The sequence below is a fragment of the Bos indicus x Bos taurus genome, chromosome 13 (genome assembly GCF_003369695.1).
Source record: "Bos indicus x Bos taurus breed Angus x Brahman F1 hybrid chromosome 13, Bos_hybrid_MaternalHap_v2.0, whole genome shotgun sequence".
Classification (NCBI taxonomy): domain Eukaryota; kingdom Metazoa; phylum Chordata; class Mammalia; order Artiodactyla; family Bovidae; genus Bos; species Bos indicus x Bos taurus.
The window spans coordinates 8,435,593-8,459,768 of NC_040088.1; the positions used below are offsets into that span (position 1 = coordinate 8,435,593).

The 24,176-nt window shown below is 52.7% G+C and overlaps 2 protein-coding genes across 3 annotated transcripts in view; one reads left to right on the plus strand and one right to left on the minus strand.

Annotated features, from left to right (window-relative positions):
• Positions 1-280: 280 nt before the first annotated feature.
• Positions 281-9,806, minus strand: LOC113902861 (collagen alpha-1(III) chain-like). The gene is made up of 5 exons (XM_027558205.1): positions 9,752-9,806; positions 9,554-9,610; positions 1,593-1,669; positions 651-1,278; positions 281-591 (listed from the first exon to the last, which is right to left on the minus strand). Exons 1-5 carry the CDS (start codon positions 9,804-9,806, stop codon positions 281-283), a joined length of 1,128 nt encoding a protein of 375 aa, XP_027414006.1.
• The window catches only part of CDH22 (cadherin 22), a 142,656-nt gene continuing 119,019 nt past the window's right edge, over positions 540-24,176 (plus strand). Inside the window, exon 1 of one of the 2 annotated variants that reach the window (XM_027558383.1) lies at positions 540-875. The gene's annotated coding sequence lies outside the window, so the exon portion shown is untranslated. The remainder of the gene's footprint in view (positions 876-24,176) is intronic. The other variant, XM_027558382.1, reaches the window with a different exon arrangement.

The following is a 24,176-nucleotide window of genomic DNA, read 5'->3' on the forward strand; positions in this document are numbered from 1 at the left end:
CCCAACCCGGGGAGAAGCTCCCGGGATACTGACCTGGCACCTCCCAAGAGATTGGGCCCTGGCCTCTACCCACCTCAACAGGCCACGATTATTTCTGAAGCTAGAGGGTCAGTGTGGGGGCGGGGGGCGGGGAGGTGCTTTCTGGGCAGCCAGCCAGGGGCGGCCGCTAGAGAAACCTAACCCCACCCTCTCCTGAGCCCCCCTCCTCTGAAGCCGGGCTCCCCTCGTAGCGCGAAGAAAACGTGGAACCCTGGACGCGGTAAAGTCAAGTGGTGAAGGGTCAGATCTCAGACTCGGGGTCTCCGGGGAAAGCTGCCAAGCGGGGAGGGAGACGGCGCCCCTCCTGGGGGCGCTCCCTTCGCGTGCATCTGCGGTTGGAAGCAGGAGGGGCACCGCCCCCCGGGGGTTCCTGGGACGCGGCCGACGGTGGGACTGAGAGGCCGGCCCCCGGCGGCGGGGGAGGGGCGCGATCCGGGGGCGGGGGCCGGGGCTCCCCGGCTTCGGGGTCCCGGCCCGGCGGCCGCCTGCGGCTCGGCGCTGCGCGGCGCTCCTGCCCGGCGGGCGCTGCATTCTCCGAGTCTCCACCAGAGGCTGCGGGAGGAAGGAAGGGATCCGTCCCTTGCACACTTCCCCCCTAGTCAGACACGCACACTCCCTCGCTCCCGCTCGCTCACTCCCTCGCTCTCCCTCGCTCTCTCGCTCACACACACGCGCGCACACGCCGCCGCGGCTCCCCCTCTCGCGCCCGCTCTCCCTCCGGCTCCTCCGGGGCGGCCGCCGGGCTCCGGACTCGCCCGCCAGCCCGCGCCGGGGCTCCCGCCCCACGCAGCGTCCCGAGGCGGCAGGACTAGGGGAGCCCCGGGCCGCTCCCCGAGGTAAGAGCGCGGGGTGCCGCGTGAGGGGCGGCCGGATCGCCGCCGAAGGGAGGCTTGCCCGGCCGGGAGGGAGCCCCCCTGGCCGGCGGGAGTGGCCCGGCAGGCAGCGCAGGGCGGGTGGAGGGCGCGCGAGCCTCCCGCCGCAGGGGGAGCCCGGGTGCCCGCGCCCGGCCCCCGCGTGCCCCCTCCTCTCGGCGGGGCGGGCGGGGAGGGAGTTTCCCACGTCCAAACTTTCCCCGGCGCGGAGCCGAGCCTCCGCCTCTCTGACCGGAGCCCGCGGCCCCCACCCGCCCGCCCACCCAGCCCCCTCCAACCCCGCCTGCCGCGCGCCGCGAAGCCGCCGGGACCCCCGCGGGTCGCCGGGTGGCAGCGCCCGGGGCCGAGCCCGCGCGCCGAAAGGGGGCTGGGGAGGGGGCGCACAGCCTCAGCCCGGGAGGCCGGGACCCAGGCGTTCCCGGCGCGCACCGCCCCCCCACCGCCACCCCCTGCTATGGGGTTTCGACTCCCGGGCCCCTCCCAGAGGCGGGGTCCGAGCCGGGAAATACCGCACGGCGTGAGCGTGTGCGCGGGTGTGTGTGTGTGTGTGTGTGCGCGCGAGGTCGTGCCGCGTCCGGAGGCACCCGGAGGCTCTCAAGCCGCGGCGACACGCGCGGCTGCGGCCACCTCGGGGGGAGGGGGAGAGCTGGCCCGCGGGGCCCACCAGCGCGACCCCGCTACCCTGGGGCCGTCGGGCCAGGTGGCAGACCGGGCGGCGCTGCCCTCTTCCCTAGCATCCGGCTCCGGCAATAATGTCCCTTCAACGGAAAAAGGACAGGGCCGACGGCCTCACGTCCAAAGGGAGCGCCGCCTGGGGCTGACCCTAGGGGGCCCGGGCGCTGGTGGGGGTGTTGTGGGTTGTACGGACGCGCTGGGTGCTGGGCAGCCCGCGGAGGGCACCCTCGGGCACCCGTCTTACTAGGGCCGGACTTGACCTCGCCTCTCCTTCTTGCCGAGCCCTGTCAGGCTCCTGCCCCAGCCCGGGCGCGGCAGGAGACCACCAGGCGGGGCTGCAGCGGGAGAGCTAATCTGGAGCCCCTCGGGGTCTCCTCAAACTGCAGGGGGCACCCCCTGGTGGCGGGCAGAGAAGCCGCCGTTCAAAGCCGCTGGAGGCTTCCCATGTTCGCGCTCCGGGGAACCCTCTTGTCTTCTCTGCTGCCCCTTCGCTGCCTGGCCTGAGGTTGCGCAAACCAGCTCTGCTCTCTAGGTCTGGTTCCAGCTTTCTCCGGGTCCCTGGGTCTGGCCAAGGTCCCCCCCCCCCACCCCAGCACGGGCAGCGGCACATTTGAGGGTTTTACCTGCTGCCAGCCCTCTTAGGGAGCCCCTCCTGCGAGGTTCTGGGTCTTATCCTCTTCCTGTCCCGCTAGTCAGCGCCACTGCTCGACATCAGCGTCAGGATTGCCTGGGAACCCACAGGCTCCTCCCTAACCACCATGGCCCTTTCTCCCTCTTTAGTACCCCCTACACTTGTCCATCAGTGCCCACTCTGTCCCCCTTAATTGCCCCTATTTACAGTCCTTTGGGGGCTTTTTGTCTCTACACCCATCCTTTGGTCTTGACCCATCTATGACCATTTCTCCTCCACCCATCACCCATCCTGCCTGCCTCAGTTTCTCCCTGGCCCAGCTTCTTCACCCACCCCTATTCCTCTCCATCTTCCATTGTCTTGGAGGCTCCTCTTCCTTTCTTCTTGGAAAGGAAGGCCGTTGTTGACATTTTAACCCTGCTTCCTAAGGGTGTCTAGTTCCCTCCGGGGACCACCCCTGCCAGGGCCTGTGGGGCAGGCGCTTTGCAAAAGCCTCTGAATCCCTCTCAGCCTAGGGGCAGCCGTCTGTCCTGGGCAGCCGTCTGTCCCGAGCAGCCGGCTGGCTGCTGGCTCCCAGAGATGAAGAACCCCCTCCCCTGTTCCTGACATTAGAGATCACCTGGTCCCCCCTTCCCCTTTTAGAATCCCAAGTCACACGATAAGCGATAGCCACAGACAGACTGGGACCCCAGGTGTCCTGACTTCCAGGCCTCATCAATTCTCCTTACATGTTGGGCAGGTCTAGGGGGAAACGAAGCAGTTTCTTGCCTTCACGTTGCAAGCAGAACAAGAAGACGCCTGCTTAAATGCAAGTGTTTAAATTAGACTCCCACCCCCACCCCTGCCGAGCACCTTGGTCAGTACCAGGGAAAGCTGTTGAAATGTCTTTTGCAGAGAAGCCTATATAATAGACCCTGAGGATGCTGCAGTTCAGCCCCTACAGGTTCGATGTGATCCCCAGCAAGTCCCAGCCCTTCTATGAAAAGTGTGTGTGCTGTGTTCTCCAGTGTTTTGGTTGGTCTGGAATAATTGTGTCTAGAGGCGGGATTTCCAATCCCCCAGCTGTCTGCCAGGCCTCTGAGGCCTTGGCAAAACTGCACTTCTTGGCCCTCTGGGGGAGGGGTGCTGGGCAGGGACCCCAGGAGGGCCTGTCTCCTCTGAGTTAGCAAAGTTTGTAACAGCCAGTTTATTTACCACATGGGCGATAGGAGTCAGCCAATTAAATTTCCTTGCCTCTCTGTTCTTTTTTTTCCTCCCCTTTTTTCTTCCATCAGGAAGCTCCATTCGGAAATGCAGCCTCAGGTATTCGAGAGAGAGAGAATGATCCTGTTTATATAACTCCGGCAGCAGCCGGTGCGGCTCAGCCTGGGAGGGGGTGGGAGCTGAGAATGGAGTCAGTGTGGTTCCAGGAAAAGAAGAGACTCGAAGGAGATGGCTTGGGCTGGGGCCTCAGGCCTGGGAGCTCCCCCATCCTGCCCTGGGGCGACCCAAACAGGGCACTAGGGATTGGGGACAGAGAGTCCACCTCGCTAAGTCTTGAGGAGACCCAGGCCTCAGGCTAGGCTTAGGGAGTAAATTTTCATGGCCCCCGCGAGGGTTGGGTGTACCCTCCACTGCCCCTGGACTCCTCCAAGTGCCCTTAAGATGGAGCTCTTGACTAGAGGCTTTTGCTTCCTAGAAGCTTGTGATTCAATATAGGCCTCTCTAGAGAAAGTCTAGACTTTTTTTTCTAAAACTACCAAGGACAGGCTCTGACCTCAACTTTTTCATCAGGGCAATGGGCATAATTGAATTTTGTCTTTTCTCCCATGGAAGAGTCAAGTACTAATAAGAAATTTGTCTGAAAGATGGTCTGAGCTCTAGGTATCTGCCAAAGGGAATGTTTTTCTCATTGAGAATGATGCAGAGTGGCTGGCAGGACAAGGTGGATGGAGGCATGACTGTCATATACAGTTGGATAGGTTGTTGACTGTTCAAGGAGGCTCAGTACAAAAGGAGACTAAGGCCGGAAATCCATCTTAAGCTCCACTCAGCAAATCAGGTGCCCTAATGGTAGACCATGTCCTTCCTCTCTGGCCATGGGCCTGTAGTGCTACAGGCCCCCAGAGGAAGATGTTTCTTTAATTCCCACAAAAGTAGCCCTCTTAGGGGTTAGGGATATACATGCTGCTTACTCTTTAGCCCAGTTTTTTTACCCTTGTGGACACCCTCCTGAATACGTGAATCTGGGTCCTGCACATGGTGTGCAGGGACCTGGAGGGATTCCCTTCCTCCCCCCAAGTCTCCTTCCATACCCCATCAGCAGGCCCCTGTCTGTGGTCACATTGAGACTAAGTGAGGAGCTTCTTGGTTTCTCATCAGACCCGGAGCCTTCAGCCATCCATTTGGAACTAGCAACCTCTTTTGTGTAATATAAACAGCTAATTAAGAACATGGGCCTTGGAGTCAGACCAGCCTGAATTTGTGACTTGCTAGCTATGTGACTTGGGAAAAGTTACTTTGCCTCTCTGAGTCTCAGTTGCCTCCCTTGAGAAATGGGAGGGAAAAGGTTCTACCTGCCTTATTGAGTTGTGAAGATTACAGGTGTGTGAGCATGTAAGGTGCTTAGCAGACTGTTGTTACTGCTATTATCCCTCTGTCTGTCCCTTGGTTTCCACGGGGCTGAAGGCAGCAATTCCTCTGTTTAGTTTTGTACATGATTTTGACCGCCTGCACCCCTGATGAGTCAGGACCACTGGGATCTGTCTCTGACCTCCTTCAAGGGACATGCCAGTCCCTGCATGTGCCTGGGGCATCAGAACACATTCGAGATTCCCACAGGTTCATTTCACCCTAGTTTCTACCTCTTTTCTCCCTCCCATCTGTCCCATGGTCCTCTGCTCTGGCTCAGACCTCACCAGCTTTGCCTAAATCGTTGTGGCAGCCCCCTTCCTGGCTTCCCAGCCTCTGATCCCCTCCCCACCGCAATCCCTGCTGCAGCCAGAACGATCTTTCTCTAACGCAGGTGGGATCGTGTCACTTGCTTGATTAAAACCCTTCCATGGCTCCCCATCGCCTACTGAATTAAGTCCAGACTCCGCACCGTGACATTCAAGGTCCTTGTAATCCGTCTGCATCCTCCTTTATCTCCCACTGTTCCTCCAATCCAACACTCCCGCGTTCAGCCACACCTGCCCTTTTACCTGAACGCCCTTCCCCTGAAGATCTTTCAGCGCATTAAAGACCCAACTTAAATAGTACCCATCCCGTGCACCCACCCAGTCGTCTGTCTGACTATCCATCCATTCGTTATCCAGTTTAAAATATATATTTACACATCCTTGTCAGATGTTTACTATGTGCTAAGCACTGTGCTAAATGCTAGAGATACAACAGGGAACAAGCAGACAGGATCCCAGCCAACCGGAATCTGATGGTCCTGGGAAGGAGACAGACAATTAAACAATTCTCATAAGCCATGCTAAGAGCCAAGCCTCAGCAGAGGCTTCCAGGAGGAAGTAGTGGTTAAGCAGGGACCTGCAGGTTGATTAGCAGCTGTCTAGGAAATAAAAGGGATGGGGCAGAGGAAAGATGGGAACAGGCTCCAGGCCAGGGAGTGAGGGGTACCCAGGTCCAGAGGTGAGAGAGAATATTGGAGGAACTGCAAGTTTAGTTGGCTGAAATGGAATGCAGAGAGCTTGGGGTCCAGGAAACAAGGCCAGCGAGGTGGGTGGAAGCCTGGTCCTGTGGGTATTGAGAGCCACGAAGAGCAGTTTGGACTGTATCGTGAGAGCCGTGGGGATCGACTCGGGTTTTCAGCAGGGGAGTGACATGACTACACTGCCTTAAGAAGCCTCACTTTGCTGCTGGGTGGAGGATGGACTAGGGGGGAAGATGATGTTGAGTGCTGCCAGTGGCTGGGTCTGGGGAGTAGTGGGAGATGGTGAGGTTGGAGGAGGAGGATGGCAGGGTTGGGAGATTGGGCAGACATGGCGGACAGGAGGAGTCCCTGTTTCTAACTTGGGAAGCTGTGTGGGTAATGCAAGGAGCAAAGCTTTCAAGAGGTAGAAACCAGCAGTGGACAGAGCCTATGTGAGGTGCTACTGGGACAGGCCGTGGAGATGCCTGATGGATAGTTGTACAGAAAGGACGGGGCTACCCTGAGAGTTCTAGGCCAGAAATAGATCTTTGAAGCTGCAAGGATGGATGAGATAACCCAGGATAAGTGTAGAATGAAAAGAACCTTGAGGGACCCTCAAATTTCAAGGACAGGGACATCCCAGGAAGGTTTCTCTGATCCATCCAGATACATAGGAATGACTTTCATCTATACTGAGCCCCCTAGCAATTAGGTTTTGTTTTGTTTTTCCTATCTGCATGTATCATCAACTGAATCCACAGTTCTTAATCAGGGGTGATTTTGCCCCCCACCTCAGGGGACATTTGGCAATGTCTATAGACTTTTCTGGGGCTTCCTTGGTGGCTCAGTAGTTAAGAATCCACCTGCCAGTGCAGGAGATGCCAGTTCAATCCCTGGGTCAGTAAGATCCTCTGGAGAAGTAAATGGCAACCCACGCCACTACTCTTGCCTAGAAAATCCCATGCTCAGAGGAGCCTGGCAGGCTACAGTCCATGGAGTGGCAAAAGAGCTGCACACGACTTAATGGCTAAACAACAACAGAAGGCTTCTCTGGTTGTCACAAGTAGGTGAGGGACTGCTCCTGGCATCTAGTGGGTAGGAGCCAGGGATGCTGCTAAACATCCTACGATGCACAGGACAGGCTCCACACTATGAACTCTGCAGAGTTGATAGTACAAAGAGTGAGAAACCCTGCCCTGGATGAGAAGATCCTGAAGGCAGGCTCTGAGTTTTTTTCATTTTTTCCTCCCGGCATCCAGCATAGCAAGTGACATAGAGCTAACTACCCCCGCTGTATCAAATTTGGGTTTGAGGAGCACGGGGTGCGGGGGTTTAGTTCATTCAGCAGTGAAGCCTACAATAACTACAACCCAGCCTTACCCAGGGTTGCCTGGACCATCTCCAAAAGGCTAGACCAGCCCACCAATTCAGGATGGATGGAAGGATGAACCGATGGGACAGACCCTCTGAAAAGCTGCCAGAAACCCCAGAGACTAAGGGCATATTGCTGTGGATGTTTTGCCAGCCTCATTTTTCCCTTGTCTTGTTAGCTTCTGTCATTTCTTTATCACCCGAGTAAATATATGTTATTTTTTTTTAACCAAGCAAGTTACAGATAAACAATATGAGAAACATGACAGCCTCCTGATTAAGAGCATGGGCTCTGGAGTCAGAGAAAGCCAAATTTAAATCCTGGCTTTGCCATTGACTGCGTGAGCCTCTGTTTCCTCGTCTGTAAGGTGGTTTTAATGAACCCACCTTGTGGGATTGTAGAAGAATAAATGAAGTGATACAGACAAAGAGCTTAGCCAAGCGCTGGGCTTGTTGGAAGTCTTCAATATGGAGTCACTACATATGTGTGTGGCCTCCCAGTTGGCTCAGAGGTAAAGAATCCTCTTGCCAATGCAGGAGACCCGGGTTCAGTCCCTGAGACAGGAAGATCCCCTGGAGAAGGAAATGGCAACCCAGTCCAGTATTCTTGCCTGGGAAATCCCATGGACAGAGGAGCCTGGTGGGCTACAGTCCTCGGGGTCACAAAAGGGTTGGACAAGACTGAGTGACTAAACAATAACAACTTGTGCGTGTATGTGTGTGTAAATTTATATGTATGTATATAAATGTGTCTTTTTGTACATGAAGGCATTTTTAGTTAGCCATAATCCCACCACCATTTGGCTAACATTTCGGTGCATATCTTCCTGACTTATGTGGATTTTTAAAAAATAAAAATGGCATCTTGCTTTATCCATAGGCCTTTGTAACCTGCTTTTTTCTCTTTATAATATATTGTGAATGCCTTGCCATTTCGATAAATATACATCTACATCATCATTTTTTAAGAGCTGCATGATTCTCCACTGTGTGGCTGGACCATCATTCATTTAACCAGCCCCCACTATTGGCCATTTGGGTTGTTTCCAATCCTTTGCGATTACAAACAATTCTGCCATGAACATCCTTGTACACACGCCTTCACGCTCTTGTCCGATGATTTCCCTGGGGACCACTCGGACATTTTTGGCAGGAGGCACGTGGCCCTGACCAGATTTCTCAAGCATAAGCCCTGGGGCCCAGAAAGGAGGGGCTGGGGGTCCCCAGGGGAAGGAAGAGGATGCCGGATGGCCAAGAAATGTTTTCATCCCCAGAAAGCAGTTTCCGATGTTAGCACTGGGCTTCTCTAGGAGCGAAATAGCCCCACCCTATCTCTCTGTTGTCACTGTGGTGCTTGCTGAGAAAGGTGCCAGGGGTGGGGAGGTGGACTCTGTGTGTGTGTGTGATGGGCAGAGTGACAGGTACCAGGCAGGCAGGGAGACAAGGTGGAGGGGCCCGGGCAGGCTGATGGATGAGCAGCTGAGGCAGATGGATCCAGGTCAGTGGGCAGACAAGATGATGGGCAGTGATGGGCTGGACAGATCCAGGGGACCACAGACATAGGACTGCGGCCTCACAGTGGAGCCCACAGGAGCTAGGAGCTGAAATCCTGTATTCAGGGACAACAAGGAGTTCCTGGGAGATGCAGCCAGGGTCCGAGAACAAGAGGCTCCTAGGAATTCTTCTAGCATCCAAGCGGCTGCTCAGGATTTAGCACATCAGAGTTGAAAGGATCTTTAGGTGTGGATGGGTCCAGGCCTCCTCTACAGATGGGGAACTGAGACCCAGGGGAGGAGGGAACGTGCTGAGGGTCCTACAGGGTCTTGGCAGCAGACTGGTTCCTCTGCCTCTAATTTAGTCCTTTTTTGTTTTTTGTTTCCATTCTTTGAAATGAGCCTCTCACCTGGGCTTGAAAGGAAAAGGGCCAGGTTGGCAGAGGGGGAGGTTGTGACCCAGAAGGGGAGGGGAACTGGGAGGTCAGAGTGAGCCTGGCCGTGAATCTGTCCTTCTATCCCCCTCCCACGATTCTCTTTCCGCCACCCTCCTGCGTACTTCTGAAAGCACAGACGCAGGAGCCAGACGGAAAGTTCCTGCCGTGGCTCTGTCACTAGCTCGATGACCTCTGAGTCAGCTCACCTGTGCCTCAGTTTCCCACCTGTACCTACCTCAGAGATTTGTTGAAAGGATTACACGAGTGAATAGACGTGCAGCCCTGGGACGTCCCTGGTGGTCCGGTGGTTAAGAGTCTGCCTTGCAATGCAGAGTGCGCAGGTTCGATCCCTGGTCAGGGAACTAAAATTGCACATCAGAGAGAGGGGGGCAACTAAGCCTGCACCCCGCAGCTACCAAGCTCAGGCACTCGGGAGCCTGTGCTCCGCGACGAGAGAGGCCCATGCACCACGACTGGAGAGGGGGGAAAAAAACTAAAGAAGCCCTTCAGGAGTGCCTGGCCCTTAGGAAGTGCTCCATGATGTTAACTGCTCATATGCCACTATCTCGCCTTTCATTTTCCTTTGCCTTCTGTATGGGTGGGTGCACACTCACAGGCGCCGCTCAAGCACACTGTATCCTCCTTGACAGCAAAGACTGTCTTTCTCATCCTGTCTCTCATCTTTGCTTCTCACCACCAGGGCCCTCTTAGCCAGTTGGGCACGTACACAGTAGGTGCTGACTAAAGGTGTCTTTCAAAAGCTGATTATTTATTTTTGGTTGCACTGGATCTCCGCTGCTGCCCTTGGGCTTTCTCTGGTTGCAGTGCACGGGTTTCTCAGTGCGGTGGCTTCGCTTCTCTTCTCCTGGTTGCAGAGCTCCACGGCTGCAGTAGTCAGGCCTAGTTGTCCGGTGGCATGTGGGATCCTCCCAGACAAGGGGTCTAACCGGTGTCCCCTGCACTGGCAGACAGATGCTTCACCACTGGGCCACCAGGGCAGTCCTCAGTGAATGCGTTTTGACGTGGCTCGTGGACTATGTGCTGTTGAAGGGATTCGGGAGGCAGCCTTGGAGCTGTGTGTTGAGGTCCAAGAAGGCAGTGTCACAGGATGGGGCAGGGAGATGGTGGTGGGACAGCATGAAGGAAGCGGGGAAGCTTGGGGGAATGTTTGGGTGACAGCTCCTCTTCTGCTGTGACCAGAGCACCAAGCCAATAAAGGGAGGCGTGAGAGAGGCTGAGAAAGGGGGCGGGAGTTTAGCAGAATTCAGAAGGGTGGGCCTCTAGGCCGGGGAACGCAGGCCATAGGGAGCTGTTGACTAGAGCTTTAAGGATGATCAGGCTGATGGCGTTGTTTTAGGATCGACTTGAATGAAAGAGAAAGGAAGCGGTGGGCAGCTGGAATTGTCCCAGTGACAAGGGGGTTTGGGGCTTGAATGATGCTGAGGGGAACAGGGGCCAGGGGGCCAAGGTACCAGGGAAACAGGATCAACAGGGCTGTTGGTTATGGAAGATGAGGGAGACGGAAGAATGAAAATGTCGAGGTCTCAGGCCTGGGTGTCTGGGAGAACTGGGGTGCCGTCAACCATGTTAGGAGACTATACTTGGGAGATATGGGGAAAGGGGAGATGCCAGCTAAGATTATTCATCCATCCAGCCTCCCATCTAAGCCGTCCATCCATCCACCATCCCATCCATCTTCCTCCTGCCCACCTGCCTCCATTTAAACATTCAACTGCCAGGTCCACCCCTTCCTTCTCCTTCCTCCACCCTCCATCCATTCGCCCATCATCCATCACACAGGTACCTCCACTGCCATTCTTTCCATCTTCTGCTGCCCATTTGTCCACACTCATCCATCTATAATCCTCCAACTTATCCATTCATCCAAGCTACATTTCTTGTGAGCCTACAATGTGCCAGGCTCTGGTAAAATATTTTCCTAACTTGATAATTAAGATAGTGATTAGAAAAGCCAATGAAAGGGACCAGAATTCTTTTACCTGAAAAAAAGAAATTTGAGAGGCCTCCATCTGTCGCTAAAGTTATAGGGGATGCCCTGAAAGAAGGTGTGTTCTATTCCCAGGATAGAATAGAGGACATTGGCTGCACTTGCAGCTGGAGGGATTGCGGTTAGCTTGCAGGGAGGACTACCTTAGTGATCATTACAGGTATCTGAAGTCCCTCCCTGATCATGTGTTTGGGCTAAAGGGGAAATGAAATCTATAGGGTTGACTTAGAGGGCGTGAGCGTAGACTGGGCCATTGATGGAGCCGTGGGTGGAGAAGGACTCAGGACTTGCCTTGAAGAACGGTGTGGGAGCAGAAGAGAGGAGGACCAAGGTGAAGGGAACTTGCGGGGAGGCAGACAAACCTGTGGCTGGGATGAGCCAGGACGCAGTAGGGCCCTTTAGTTCTGAAAACAGCCCCTGACTCAGCCTCCTTCCCTTCACAAGCCAACTTTTCTCTTTGACCCCCCAGCTCTTACACAGCCCTGTCCCCTTCCCAAAGCCCCTGCTCCCCATTTAGTCCTTGATCCCATCCCTGAGCCCCTGTTCCCTCTTCAAGCCTTTGTTCCCCCAAGACCCCCAATCTCCACACAAAACCCCCACTCTCAGAGCCTGCACCTCTTCTCTGAGCCCCTGTCTCTTTGTGGGAGCCCTCTGCTCTCATGGCAGAGAGCCCCCAGACTCCCCAGCAGAGCTCTCGCCACCCCCTGCAGAGCCTCCACTGCCTCCTGGAGCCCCAAAGCCTCTCGCTGAGCCCCAGCCTCTCCTGGACACCCAGGTCCCTCGCGGAGTACGTACCACTTCACTTGACTCCGGGCCACTTTCTGCATGCATTTCCCTTGTTCTCTAACTGCACCTCTGCCCCTGTTCTGAACCTTCCTCTCCTCTCTGAGTGCCCCCCAACCCCGCCATTCCCTCATGGAGCCCTTCCTGCCACCCCCATCTCAGGGACCAGACCTCACACTCCAGGTTCTCTCCACCAGCAGGCACTGACTCCAGCTCTATAGCCATCCCTGGAGCTCTGCATCAACCCAGCCAACCCACAAGATCCTCCCCGCAGCTGTGCAGTACCCTGGTTGGGGGGGTGGTGGTTTGGGGATGGGAGGGTCCTTCAAGTGGGCCGGACTCAGGGTGGACACCAGCAGCTTTGGCAGCTCAGCTCAATTCCATTCCTGGGCTGGGAGAAGCTGGAGACTCTTGACTGCTTCTGGGTTAGGAAAACGACCACAAATTAGAGAAAATGCTTTGGGAAATTGCTCTGCTGGGGGAGAGGGAGGTTGCCTCAGAACGGAGGGAAAAAAGCCCGAAGCCAGCATTGGCTCCCTGTGGCCTCAACCGTAGGCTCCAAACCATCTGCTTGGCATTTGAGGCCCCAGTGCATCATCTGACCTGGTCACCGGCTGAGTGCTAATGCCCACCTGGCCCAGCTAAGCTGTTGCTCCCAGGTCCGTTCTCACCTGCAGGCCTTTGTGGACCTGGGCTGATCTCTTCCCCCTACTCAGCCTGAGTGCCCTCTTTTGTGAGCCATTGTTACCCATCTTGATTCTGATAGTTCCCTCAAGGACAGGAGGGCTTCCCCGGTGGCTCAGCAGTACAGAATCCCCCTGCAATGTAGGAAATGCGAGTTTGATCCCTGGGACGGGAAGATCCCCTGGAGAAGGCAATGGCTACCAACTCCAGTATTCTTGCCTGGAGAATCCCATGCACAGAGGAGTCTGGCAGGCTACAGTCCATAGGGTCCCAAAGAGTCAGACACCACTGAAGCGACTGAACACACCCACACAAGAACTGGACTGATGTCTTCTACTAAAGGCAGACAGGCAAATGGATCTAGGCACCCATCCTCATCTGCTACATACTGGCTGAGTGGCTTTGGGCAAGTCTCTTTGACTTTCTGAGCCTCAGTTTCCTCATCTGTAAAATAATTTTCTTCTTATTATTTTTCTTATTATTTGTAATATAAGATAAGCACAGTACCTGCTTCATAGGGTGTTCAGTTCAGTTCAGTTCAGTCGCTCAGTCGTGTCCGACTCTTTGCGACCCCATGAATCGAAGCACGCCAGGCCTCCCTGTCCATCACCAACTCCCGGAATTCACCCAAACACATGTCCATCGAGTTGGTGATGCCATCCAGCCATCTCATCCTCTGTCATCCCCTTCTCCTCCTGCCCCCAATCCCTCCCAGCATCAGAGTCTTTTTCAATAAGTCAACTCTTGCATGAGGTGGCCAAAGTATTGGAGTTTCAGCTTTAGCATCATTCCTTCCAAAGAAATCCCAGGGCTGATCTCCTTCAGAATGGACTGGTTGGATCTCCTTGCATAGGGTGTAGTGAGGATTAAATGAACTAATATTGATAAACAGAACACTGCCTGGTACCTACTGAGCTCTGGAAAAGGGTTTGTCAAATGAAACGGATGAAACATTCAGGGATGTGGGCGTGGACAGCACAGGTGCTCAAGCAGGGTAGGGAATGGGCTTTCAGAATTGGACTTTTGTAGAGCTAGAGTCCAGCCAGTTATCCATCAGACTGGCCTCTTCCTGAATAATGAGAGCATGGGATGTTCTCTGAATGAAAGGGCTTTTTCTGGAGACCGCTGGAGTGCTTTGTTCAGAGGAGGGTGGGCCCAGGCACACTGCACTCAGAGGCTGCCTCTGCAGAGGGCAGCAGGGAAAGGCATCCAGGCTTCTCAGAGGCACCTCTGAGCCCTGAGGGCCTCACCTGCCCTTTTCTCTGGTCCAGTGGAGTCCCCTGGCATGACTGTTCTCTCCCTGCCGTGACAGGTGATTGCTGTGTTCCTATGACCAAGACATCTGTCAGGGCATCTCAGGGAATTCCCTCCCACAGTCTGGCTGAGCAGGGAGTGAAGGTGAGTCCTGGAACCCGCTGCTCCCTGTAGCACCAGGAAAGAACAGTGACCCAGGCACAGTCCTGGCTCTTGAGGAAATTTGGGAGAAACAGCCCATTCCTGGAGTCCCTCTTCCCCTGGGGTCTCTGTTTCCTCATTTGTCCTCTTCCTTTTTACAGAGTGGTCCCTCCACTTGCCCCTCTCTTTTTCTCCTCCTCCCAAGGCTCCTCCCTAAGCAGAGGATGGGAGGGGCTCCCAGGGAGGAGAGGGAGTTTATACAAACTGGGGGCATGACTGGAACTTCTGATTGGCTGGTCAGGGCTATTCTTTTCCCTGGTTGCCATAGCAGCCATTTCCTGGGGTTGTCAGTGATGAAACTCATAACATTGTTTTCAAATAATCCGTGTAATTGAAATAACAATTGAGCTGTTAACTCGTCTCTCACACCCGTCTCTCACACCCGGACTGGGACAGATCCTTCTTGCCTGATACCCTCCTGCCCACCCTAGGAAGCTCTGGTCCCTGCCCACCTCTCCAAGAGTCCAGCCCCTTTCTTGGGTTGGAGGAAAGGGGAGGATGTAGATTTATTATAAAACCCAGGAAACCCAGGCCCCTAGAGTTGAATTAGAACTCAGAAACCAGAATTCACATCCCGCCCCCCATCTTTTGCAACCAGAGGTGCAGAGGAGGAAACCGGAGGCTTAATCAGCGTCCCAGAGGAAGGAAACAGGTGAACTGAGACATGCAGTTTGGTTCATTGGTGGACATTGAACTTGATGTATTACACGGAGGGAGTCAAGCTTATACAAACTTAAAGGACTTGAGCTTGTCTGAATCTTTACCCACATCTACCCCCATTTTTCAAGTGAATAACTGAGGACCCGGGAAGTTAAGTTTAATACAAGCGTTTTTTAAAATAACTGTTCAGAAAATACTTGTTGAATGGGTGGATCTCAAAGAGAACAGACCACTTCTCTCTCTCTTCACTGCCCCCTGCCCAAGCCAGGAACTAAGATCTAGCTTCCTCACTCAGAGGACTTCTTAGAAAAGGGGGTTGAGAGTGATTCGGGGACTTGTGGCTTTAGAGAAAGAGGCGGACAGATTCCTGGAGGAGATAATGGGAGACATTCCTGAAGTACTGAATCCCCCGACCCCCACCACCGCCATCCACCCCAGGTCAGAGAGTGTGTATTCAAAAGCATAAATGTGGGGAATGCAGGTCCTTGTTCAATCCTTGGTCTGGGATGGATTGAAAAATAGAAGAAGCAAGGCCTCTTCTATTAGTAAATGTCTCTGTGCACATGTAGGGAATGCAGTTCTGCACAGACAGCTCCCTATAGTGGCAGCTCCACTAAGGATAAAAGCCTTAAGAAAAGAAAAAAAGTGTGTCTGGTCGCTATCCAAGGTACTTGCTGGGGCTGCAGACTGTGTGGGTGGCTGGGGCGGCAGGCGCTTGCGGGGACTGGGGGTGGGGACAGTTCTCTGAATGTGAGACTGGGGAACAGCAAGAGGTTGGCTTCCTTCCCTGGATTCTGGAGTGCTGGAACCGCTAAGGGTCTTGGCAACCATCTACTCCCTCCATTCATTCATTCTTACTTATTCAACATTTATTGAGCACCTACTCTGTGCCAGGCACTATGCAGGCCACGAGGATATGAGACCTAGGGATACCCAGTTTTCTCCACCTTCAAGGACTCTTTCAGTCTTTTGGGGAATACACACACATACACCCACCCTTCGTAAGGGAAATGACTTGGGCTCAGTCTTGAAGGATGAATTGGAGTTCTTCAGGTGGAGAGTGGAATAAATAGCATTTCAGAGGGGCAGCATAAACAAAGAAAGTGGAGTATTCACAGTTTTAGAGGACAACTGTGTGGCTCAAGTATTGGTTGCCTTTGAAGAAACTGAGTTCTGAAAAAGGTCAGTGACTTACCCACAGTGCCACCTGAAGCTGGGGCTAAAACACAATACCTTAGTTTTTCAGAGAACCAGAATTTCAGAGCTAGTTGGGTCTTTGAAAGACTCTAGTCCAATCTGCCCATTTTTCAGATGGTAAAATAGAGGGTCAGGGATGTTCGGTACTGTGCTTGGGGTCGTATAGTAAGGATGCAGCAGAGCTGGGATTTGAAATCTGGTCTGTTTGATATCAGAGCCTGAACTGTTTTCATGAAACCAAAGCTGGGAGCAGAATGCACTCTCAGGGGCAAGTTCTGGCTGCCCCAGGAGGACCAGTGTGTGGAGTGGGACAGGCAGCCAGGGCCAGCTCCTGTCGTATTGTTCAGTGCACTGAATACTTGCACAGGAGGAGCACAACTTCAGCAGAAAAGCTCAGAAGCAAGAGGGTCCTCTTGGCTGCAGTGAGCTTGGTCCTACTTGCAGTCCTGCCCCGACCCTCTGGGTGACCTTGAGCAAGACGTTATTTCTCTCCAGGTCTCAGTTTCCACGATCATTTATATCATAGGAAGCTCCTCCTTGCCTTCTCTCTGGGGCAGTTGTTCTCAATTGCTAGGGGGAATGGGGCACGATTTGGACCGCCCCCCCCCCCAGGGGATGAGTGGCAGTGTCTGAAAACAGCCTGCTTGACAGGCGGTGCCCTTGGCATCTAGCGAGTAGAGACCAGGGATGCTGCTGAGCACTCTGCACATGGAAGACAGCCCCCACCATAGAGAATGATCCAGACCAAAATGTCAACAGAGCCAAGAAGGAGAGGCCCTGCAGTCTGAGCCTTGTTTGTGAAGACCAAGTGAGGCCACCAGGGCAGGCCCCGAGTGCCGTGCAGAGATGCACCCCAAGGTGCAATGCAGAGAATGCGAAGTGGCCTTGATGTCGGGCAGACCTGGCTGTGTTGAGAAGTACTTAACCCCTCTGAGCCTCCATCGCTTCATCAGTGAAACAGAGGCAGTGATAATAGCACCTATCTCCGGAAACTGTTGAGAGGGTGTGATGAGATCATGTATGCAGATGGCAGAGGAAGACGGCAACACGGGAAGCTGGGGGGCCCACCTCCAGAGGGGAGCACCCCAAAACCCTCTGCTGCAGATGCAAACTCTAAGCCTTTTAGCTCCAACTCCAGAGTCAGCTCTGCCACACAGAGCTATGGGATCTTAGGCGTCTTAACCACTCTGTGCATCAATTTCTCACCTGTAAAATGGGGATGACAATAGCACTTACCATGTAGGCTTGCTGCCGCTGCTAAGTCGCTTCAGTCGTGTCCAACTCTGCGACCCCAGAGACGGCAGCCCACCAGGCTCCCCCGTCCCTGGGATTCTCCAGGCAAGAACACTGGAGTGGGTTGCCATTGCCTTCTCCAATGCATGAAAGTGAAAAGGCTTGGGGGGAAGGCTAAAAATGAACTAACAGAGGTAAAGCTCTTAGCATGGCACAGAGTAAGTGCTATGCAAATGTTAACTACTAATGTTATGGTGGTGATTGCTGTATTTATTATTATATGAATTCTCTCTGGAGCAAGGCACTCACACAAGTTGCAGAAGGTGCCTCAGACACTGGCCTGTCCAGATGCCATCTCTCTATAGCTTTCTGTCTGTCCCTCCCCCCAACCCAAGCCCCCCGCCCCCTGCCATGGACCCAGTCTGGGGGCCCCGCAAGCCTACCTTAGCCGCTGCTCTCTCTCTCTCAATTGCTCCCACCCTGCTTGTCTATGAATTCTGCTTCATGAATCCCATCTCCACCCTTACCCTCCTCCTCTCCTGTTGTGTCTGCCAGAGCCAGAGATAGCTGTGAGAAGCTGAATCCATGGGGAGGGAGATATGAGGTACCTGCATCTCACTTTATAACTCAGGCCCCATCACAGTACCCCTCAGGTCTGAACACTCATATCCTGGGTCCTGGCGCACCTGGACGAGCCCTTGGCTAAGCCTTCAGAGAATGAGTAAATTCTTGAGCACAGTGTTTCTCAGCCTCAGCACGACTGACATTCGGGGCTGCATTGTTCTTGGTAAAGGAGGGCCTCTCAGTGCACTGCAGGATGTTTAGCAGTCTCTGCCTAAATAGAAACCATCCTCCAGTTGCACCAAAAATGAGCCCAGACATTGCTGAATGTCCCCTGGTGGGAGAATCACTGTTAGAACTTTGTTATAAAATGTGAGTCTCTGTCTTATACTGATAGTATCCTGTCAGAGATGCTTCTAAGACCTAATGAACATCCTCAAATTGGGCCCCTGATGCCACCCTCAACTTTGTCTCATTTTCCAACCAAAATTGTGATCCTTTGACCCAGAGTCAAAATCAGCTGGCCACAAGCATCAGCCTCAACTCCCAGACTCTCGGCCCTAACCCCGAATCTTTTTTTTTTTTTTTACTTTAAAATATCGCATGTATTTGGTAATTAAATGTCCACTTTTAAATAATGGGTATATCTAAAAAGCTATAACAAGGAAGATTAGAAAAAATTTGTAATAGAATAAAAATGAAAAGAAAATTTACCAGAATTTGCCCAAACCCTGAATCTTAACCTTGAATCTAAAACTTCAATCTGTTTCCCAAACCCAACACCTTAATTCAAATCCTATTTTTAAGCCCTTGATCTGTTCCAAAACTTCAGATTTCTTAGCCTCCACCAGGTTCCTCTGTCCATGGGTTTCCCAGGCAAGAATACTGGAATGGGTTGCTATTTGCTTCTCCAGGGATTTTCCTGACCCAGAGATTGAACCCAGGTCTCCTTCATTGCAGGCAGATTCTTTACCATCTGAGTCATGAGGGAAACCCCTCTATATCCATCCACAGGTGTGTATATATATATATATGGGCTTCCTAGGTGGGGCTAGTGGTAAAGAGCCCACCTGCCAATTCAGCAGACATGGGAGATGCTGGTTCCATCCCTGAGATGGGAAGATCCACTAGAGGAAGGCATGGCAACCCACTCTAGTATTCTTGCCTGAAGAATCCCATGGACAGAGGAGCCTGGTGAGCTATAGTACATAGAGTCCCAAAGAGTCAGACACTACTGAAGTGACTTAGCACTCAAGTGCACGCGTGCACATGCGCGTGCACACACACACACACACATATACAACTGAATCACTTTGCTGTACACCAGAAACTAATACAACATTGTAAATCAGCTATACTTTGATTTCAAAAGAAAGAGAAATCAGTCAGTCAATCCCAGGTTAGCTCCAATAGGAAATCTACATTTCCAGATCCTTCAAGCACCAGCTCCTAATACTAATCTCTGTCCCTTTTGGCCTCTGGAGATTTTTAGGTCAAACTCTAGCCTCCTTCCCTCCAAGGTAGCCTCAGGTCTCCAAGGAGAGGCAGGAAGGGCTACCGGAGTTAGAGGCTTCAGGAGGCAACTGTCTCATAACCCCTCCCTCGCACCACTCCTGGCAACCCATCTGGAAATTCTATTATTTATTCATCTGTTTATTCAAACATTTAATGAATATCCACTCTCCAGGCTTTGTATTGGACACTAGAAAAACAGTGGAGAATTGAATCCATTGCTGCCTACTGTCTACTGGGGGAGAGAAAGAAATAGACAAACAAGCAGATAGCTAGTTCAAAACAGTGATTTCCAGAGTCATTGGAGAAATGGCCACCGAGCACCTATTATATGGCAAGTGCCTTTCTAAGTGCTGGCGATACAGCCTTGAGCACAAAAGACAAAGCTCCTAGCGAGCTTCCATTAAAGGGCAAGGAGGCAGATGATAAATCAGCGCTGTATCAGATAGTGCTGAGTTCTGTGGGGGCTGGGGCAAGGAGCAAACGGGGCGAGAGGATGGGGGCTCCTGAGAGTGGAGGGGCTGTTCCCTCTCAGGTTGTCAGGGAAAGTCTCACACTTAAACAGACATCTGAAGGAAGGGAGAGAGTAACCACTGCAGATAATAGGGGCAAAGGTGTTCCGGCAAGAGGACCAGCTAATGCAAAGGCCCTGAGGTGGGAATGTGCCTGTTCCATTCAGAGAACTGTGTGGCTGGAATGTAGGGGAGGGGCGGTGATGGGAGGAGGTGTTCAGAAGAAACCAGCGGCTGTATCCTGTTGGGTCTTATGAACCATTTTACCCAGAGAAAGGAATTTGGAGAGAAGGAGTGTTATGATCTGATTTATGTTTTAACACCAAAACCGAGAGCAGTCTGTAGGGGGTTACTGGCAGAAACAGGGAGACCAGAGAGGAGGCTGTTGCAATAACCCAGGTGAGAAATGCTGGTGACTTGGACCAGGCTGTAAACAGTGAAGGTAATGAGAATAGTCAGATTCTGGATCTATTTTAAGGTAGAGCTGGCGGGATTTGCTGATGGATTGGCTGTAGGGTGTGAGATAGAGTGATGTCAAGAAGGACTCGAAGGCTTTTGGCAGAAGTGGCTGGGATCATGGAGTTGTCAGTTACTGAAATGGAAACGCTGGAAGAGGAGCAGCTTTACATTTATTTTCTTTTATTATTATTTGTGTGTGGAGGGGGGTGATGGGTAGATAGAAGTCAGGAGCTCTGCATTGAACATGATGAGTTTGAAATGCATTTTAGACTTCCAAGTGGAGATGCTGAACAGGTAAGTGGATTTAGGAGTTGGGGTCATGGGAGAAACCTGAGTTGGACACATACACGTGGGCACCTCAGCAAGTCCATGGGGCCTCAAATTGTGGAACTGCATGTGGTGACATAGTGAGTAGGTGTACACAGAAAAGATGAGTGGCCCAAGGACTAGGCCCTGGGCCCCATCAGCATATGGGGAGCAGGGGATGGGGAACAAGGTGGAAACAGCAAAAGGGACAGTGAAATGCGCCAGGTGGCGAGGCTCCCTCTCTGTTGCAGTTGCTCTCACACCTTTTAATGAAGTCATGAATTAACACAAAGAAGTTGCTCACAGAGAAGGGAGTTGATACTAGATGAAGGGAGACACCAAATTTACGGCAGCAAAGGAAGGCTTCATATATCAGAGGTGACATTGGAGCCTTGCTTTGAGCAATTAGTAAAGATCCCCCATCAGACAACACTGGGGAAAAGCATTCCAGGGAGAAGGAACAGCACATGCGAAGGCTCAGAGTCCTACAACCACCAGGGCATTCAAACTGAGCCCTTGGTTCTTGACCCTCCAAACCTGCAGCTCACTCCCCCTCGGGGAGCCGCCACTGGGGCCACCTTGGAGTCCTCCCAACAGGTCCCTCACCCTCACTCCTGCTGTGTCCGGAGGGTTCAGCCTCCTGTAGATCTCTAGACATAGCCCTCTCCTCTCCGCTTCCCTGCCCTGACCCGGGACCAGCTCACCATTGTAATTCACCAGGACAGCAGTTACTTCTCCCTTGTTTCCCTCCTCTCCGCCCACCGTGAGGGGCCCTGCAGAAGGAGGGTGGGTGTCCTACCGGCTTTACACATGCAGCAGCCTGAGTGAGTTTAAAAACAGGATAAGGTTCATGGGGATCCTCTGTTTCAGAAGCTTTCAACAACTTCCCCTTCCTTACTCTCAGGACAGAATTTACAATTTAACAAGACCCACGAGGCCCCGCATGGTGTGGCCCCCTGCCCGCTTCTCCAGGCTCCTTTCAGCCCTGCTTCCCCATCACTCCTGATGCCAGCCTCCTGCTGCCTTTCCGATTTTTCGACTCCGCGTTCCATCCAGCCTCAGGGCCTTTACCCCTGCTGTTCCCTCCACTTCTCTGCCCTCTCCCTCCCCACCTCCACTGCTTCAGTTAACACCCACTCAGCTCTCCTGTCTGAGAAAATCAGACATCCTCAGGGAACCCTTCCCCAGCCCCTGACTGGACCAGTCCCCTCGTTTGATGCCCTGCTTGCTCCCCCATAACTTTATTTCATCATCATCATCATTTTTTGGTGGGGTTTTTTTGGCCTCAATCAGGGATCGAACTCCCACCCCCTGAAGGGGAAGAGCAGAGTCTCAACCGCTGGACCACTAGGGAAGTCCCATTGTCATTTGTTGTAATGCTATCCTGAGTTGAAATGATAATAATAGCTAACAATTATTGAGAACTTCATGCTCAGTAGTAAATGATGCTGTATTACATGTTTTCACATGTTTTTAGTCAACTAATTGCTCAAACAACCCTCTGAGGTAGCTACTCTTCTTGTTCCCATTCTACAGAGGAGGAAACTGAGGCCCAGAAGAGGTTATTTGTGCTGTAAGATCACACAGATATCTTTAAAAAAGGGGGTATAGATGTACGTATAACTGGTTCATTTTGCTGCATAGCAGAAACGAACACAACATTGTAAATCAACTATACTCCAATAAAAAACATTTTTTTAAAAGATCAAACAGATAGTAAAGTGCCAAACTGGGATATGGACCCAGGCAGCCTGGCTCCAGAGCCTGCCAATGTCTGTCTTTTCTGCTTGATGGTAAAGCCATGAGATGAGGGACCATGTCTGTCTTGTTCACAGCTTCATCCCCTGCACCCTTCAGAGGGCTCAGTAAATGTTGAAGGAATGAATGAATAAGTGAATAGGAGTTTGAGCGGTACAAGGTTCATGGTGTGGGAATGCAACCAAGGAGGCTGGAGTGATGGACAGGACGAGATGTGAAAGGTCCTGTGTGGCAGCCACAGGAGTCCAGACCTGGCCCTGGTCCATGGGAACCATGGGGCTTCCTCGAGCAGAGGAGGGTGGAGCTCAGATGAATATGTTAGCCAGATCCTGCTGCTGGCTGTTGAGGAGGACAGCCAGAGGTAGGGTCCTTTCCTGCCCAGCATCCAGGCGAGACTGGCACCTGCCCCCTCCCACTTGGCCCTATTAGCATTCCGCGTGCGGCTTGGGCTCCACAATTAACACAAAGGTACAGTCATTCATTCTGACTGGCGGACTCGGGGGATCAGCCGATCGGGGGCTGGCTGCGCGGGGCTTCTGCTGGGAAGGCATGTCACAGCACAGCGGCCACCGAAATGAAAAGCTATTAATAATGATCCTGGAACTTCACTCCCATCAGCTGTTTGTTTAAAGGTGTTCCGTACTTGGAACCGCCTGATTTATGTGAGCAATAACGCGCCCCGGCCGGTCCGTACTTTTTAAAGCAGCGCTAATGGGGTGAGACCGAGACCCTGGGGGATGCTGGGGGGATAAGGCTTGAAGGCCAGGCCTGGTCAGCCTCAAACCTCAACTCCCTGACCAGCACCATCTTAAAAGGCCCTGGAGATGGCAAAAAGGAAGACATGAAAGAGCCAGGAGAGCTGGATTCAAATCACAGCCCCTACACTTGACCAGCTTAAGCTTGTTTCCCATCCCATTCCCTCCAGCCTCAGTTTTCTTATCTGCACTTTGAGTAAAAGAAAGTGAAAGTCGCTCAGTCACGTCTGACTCTGCAACCGCATGGACTATACAGTCCCTGGAATTCTCCAGGCCAGAATACTGGAGTGGGTAGCCTTTCCCTTCTCCAGAGGATCTTCCCAACTCAGGGATTGAACCCAGGTGTCCCACATTGCAGGCGGATGCTTTACCAGCTGAGCCACCAGGGAAGCCCTTGGGTAAAAGAACTGCCGCTGAATAGCAGTGTTGTTAGGAGCATTCAGCAGAAGCACCTGAAACTCAATAACGTCTTCATCTTCCCCCCCTTCTTTTTGGAAAACTGTCTGCACCGCCTGTCCAGTTCTCTCCAGGAAGGAGAAGCATCAATCCACTTCTATGGTTGCAATTTGACATTTAAATTTCTAAAGGCCTCACAACAACACAGGGAGAGGGTATTGTGCCCATTTTAGAGGTTGGAAAACTGAGGCTGAAGGGAGAAAGAGACAAGTTTAAGGTGACCCAGCTCAAAGTCCACTATGATTTGAGTTCCAGATGGGCAGAGATTGGATGTCCACTACTGAGTACCCAGCTCTTTGCACAATGCCTGTCACAGAAGTACAATGTATGATTGTTGAATTGAAAACAAAAGCTGTCAGAACCATGAATCTTTGATTTGGAGATTGCCCTTTCCATGTTGAATCCCAGGGGTAGTCATAAGAGCTGGGTGCTATCCCCACCTCCTGGATAAGTTAGATAATGGGGACATTGGATCAGATGACTCTACGAGTGGTTTCTCAGCCTATTGGCACTTTGGGTTGGGTAATTCTCTGTTGTTGGGGGCTGTCCTGTGCACTACAGGATGATTCACAGTGTCCCTGTCCTCCACCCACCAGATGCCAGTAGCACCCCTCCAGCTGGGACCTGCAAAGTGTCTCCAGATACTGCAAATATTCCTGGGGGTCAAAATCGCCCCTGGTTGAGAACCACTATTCTAAGA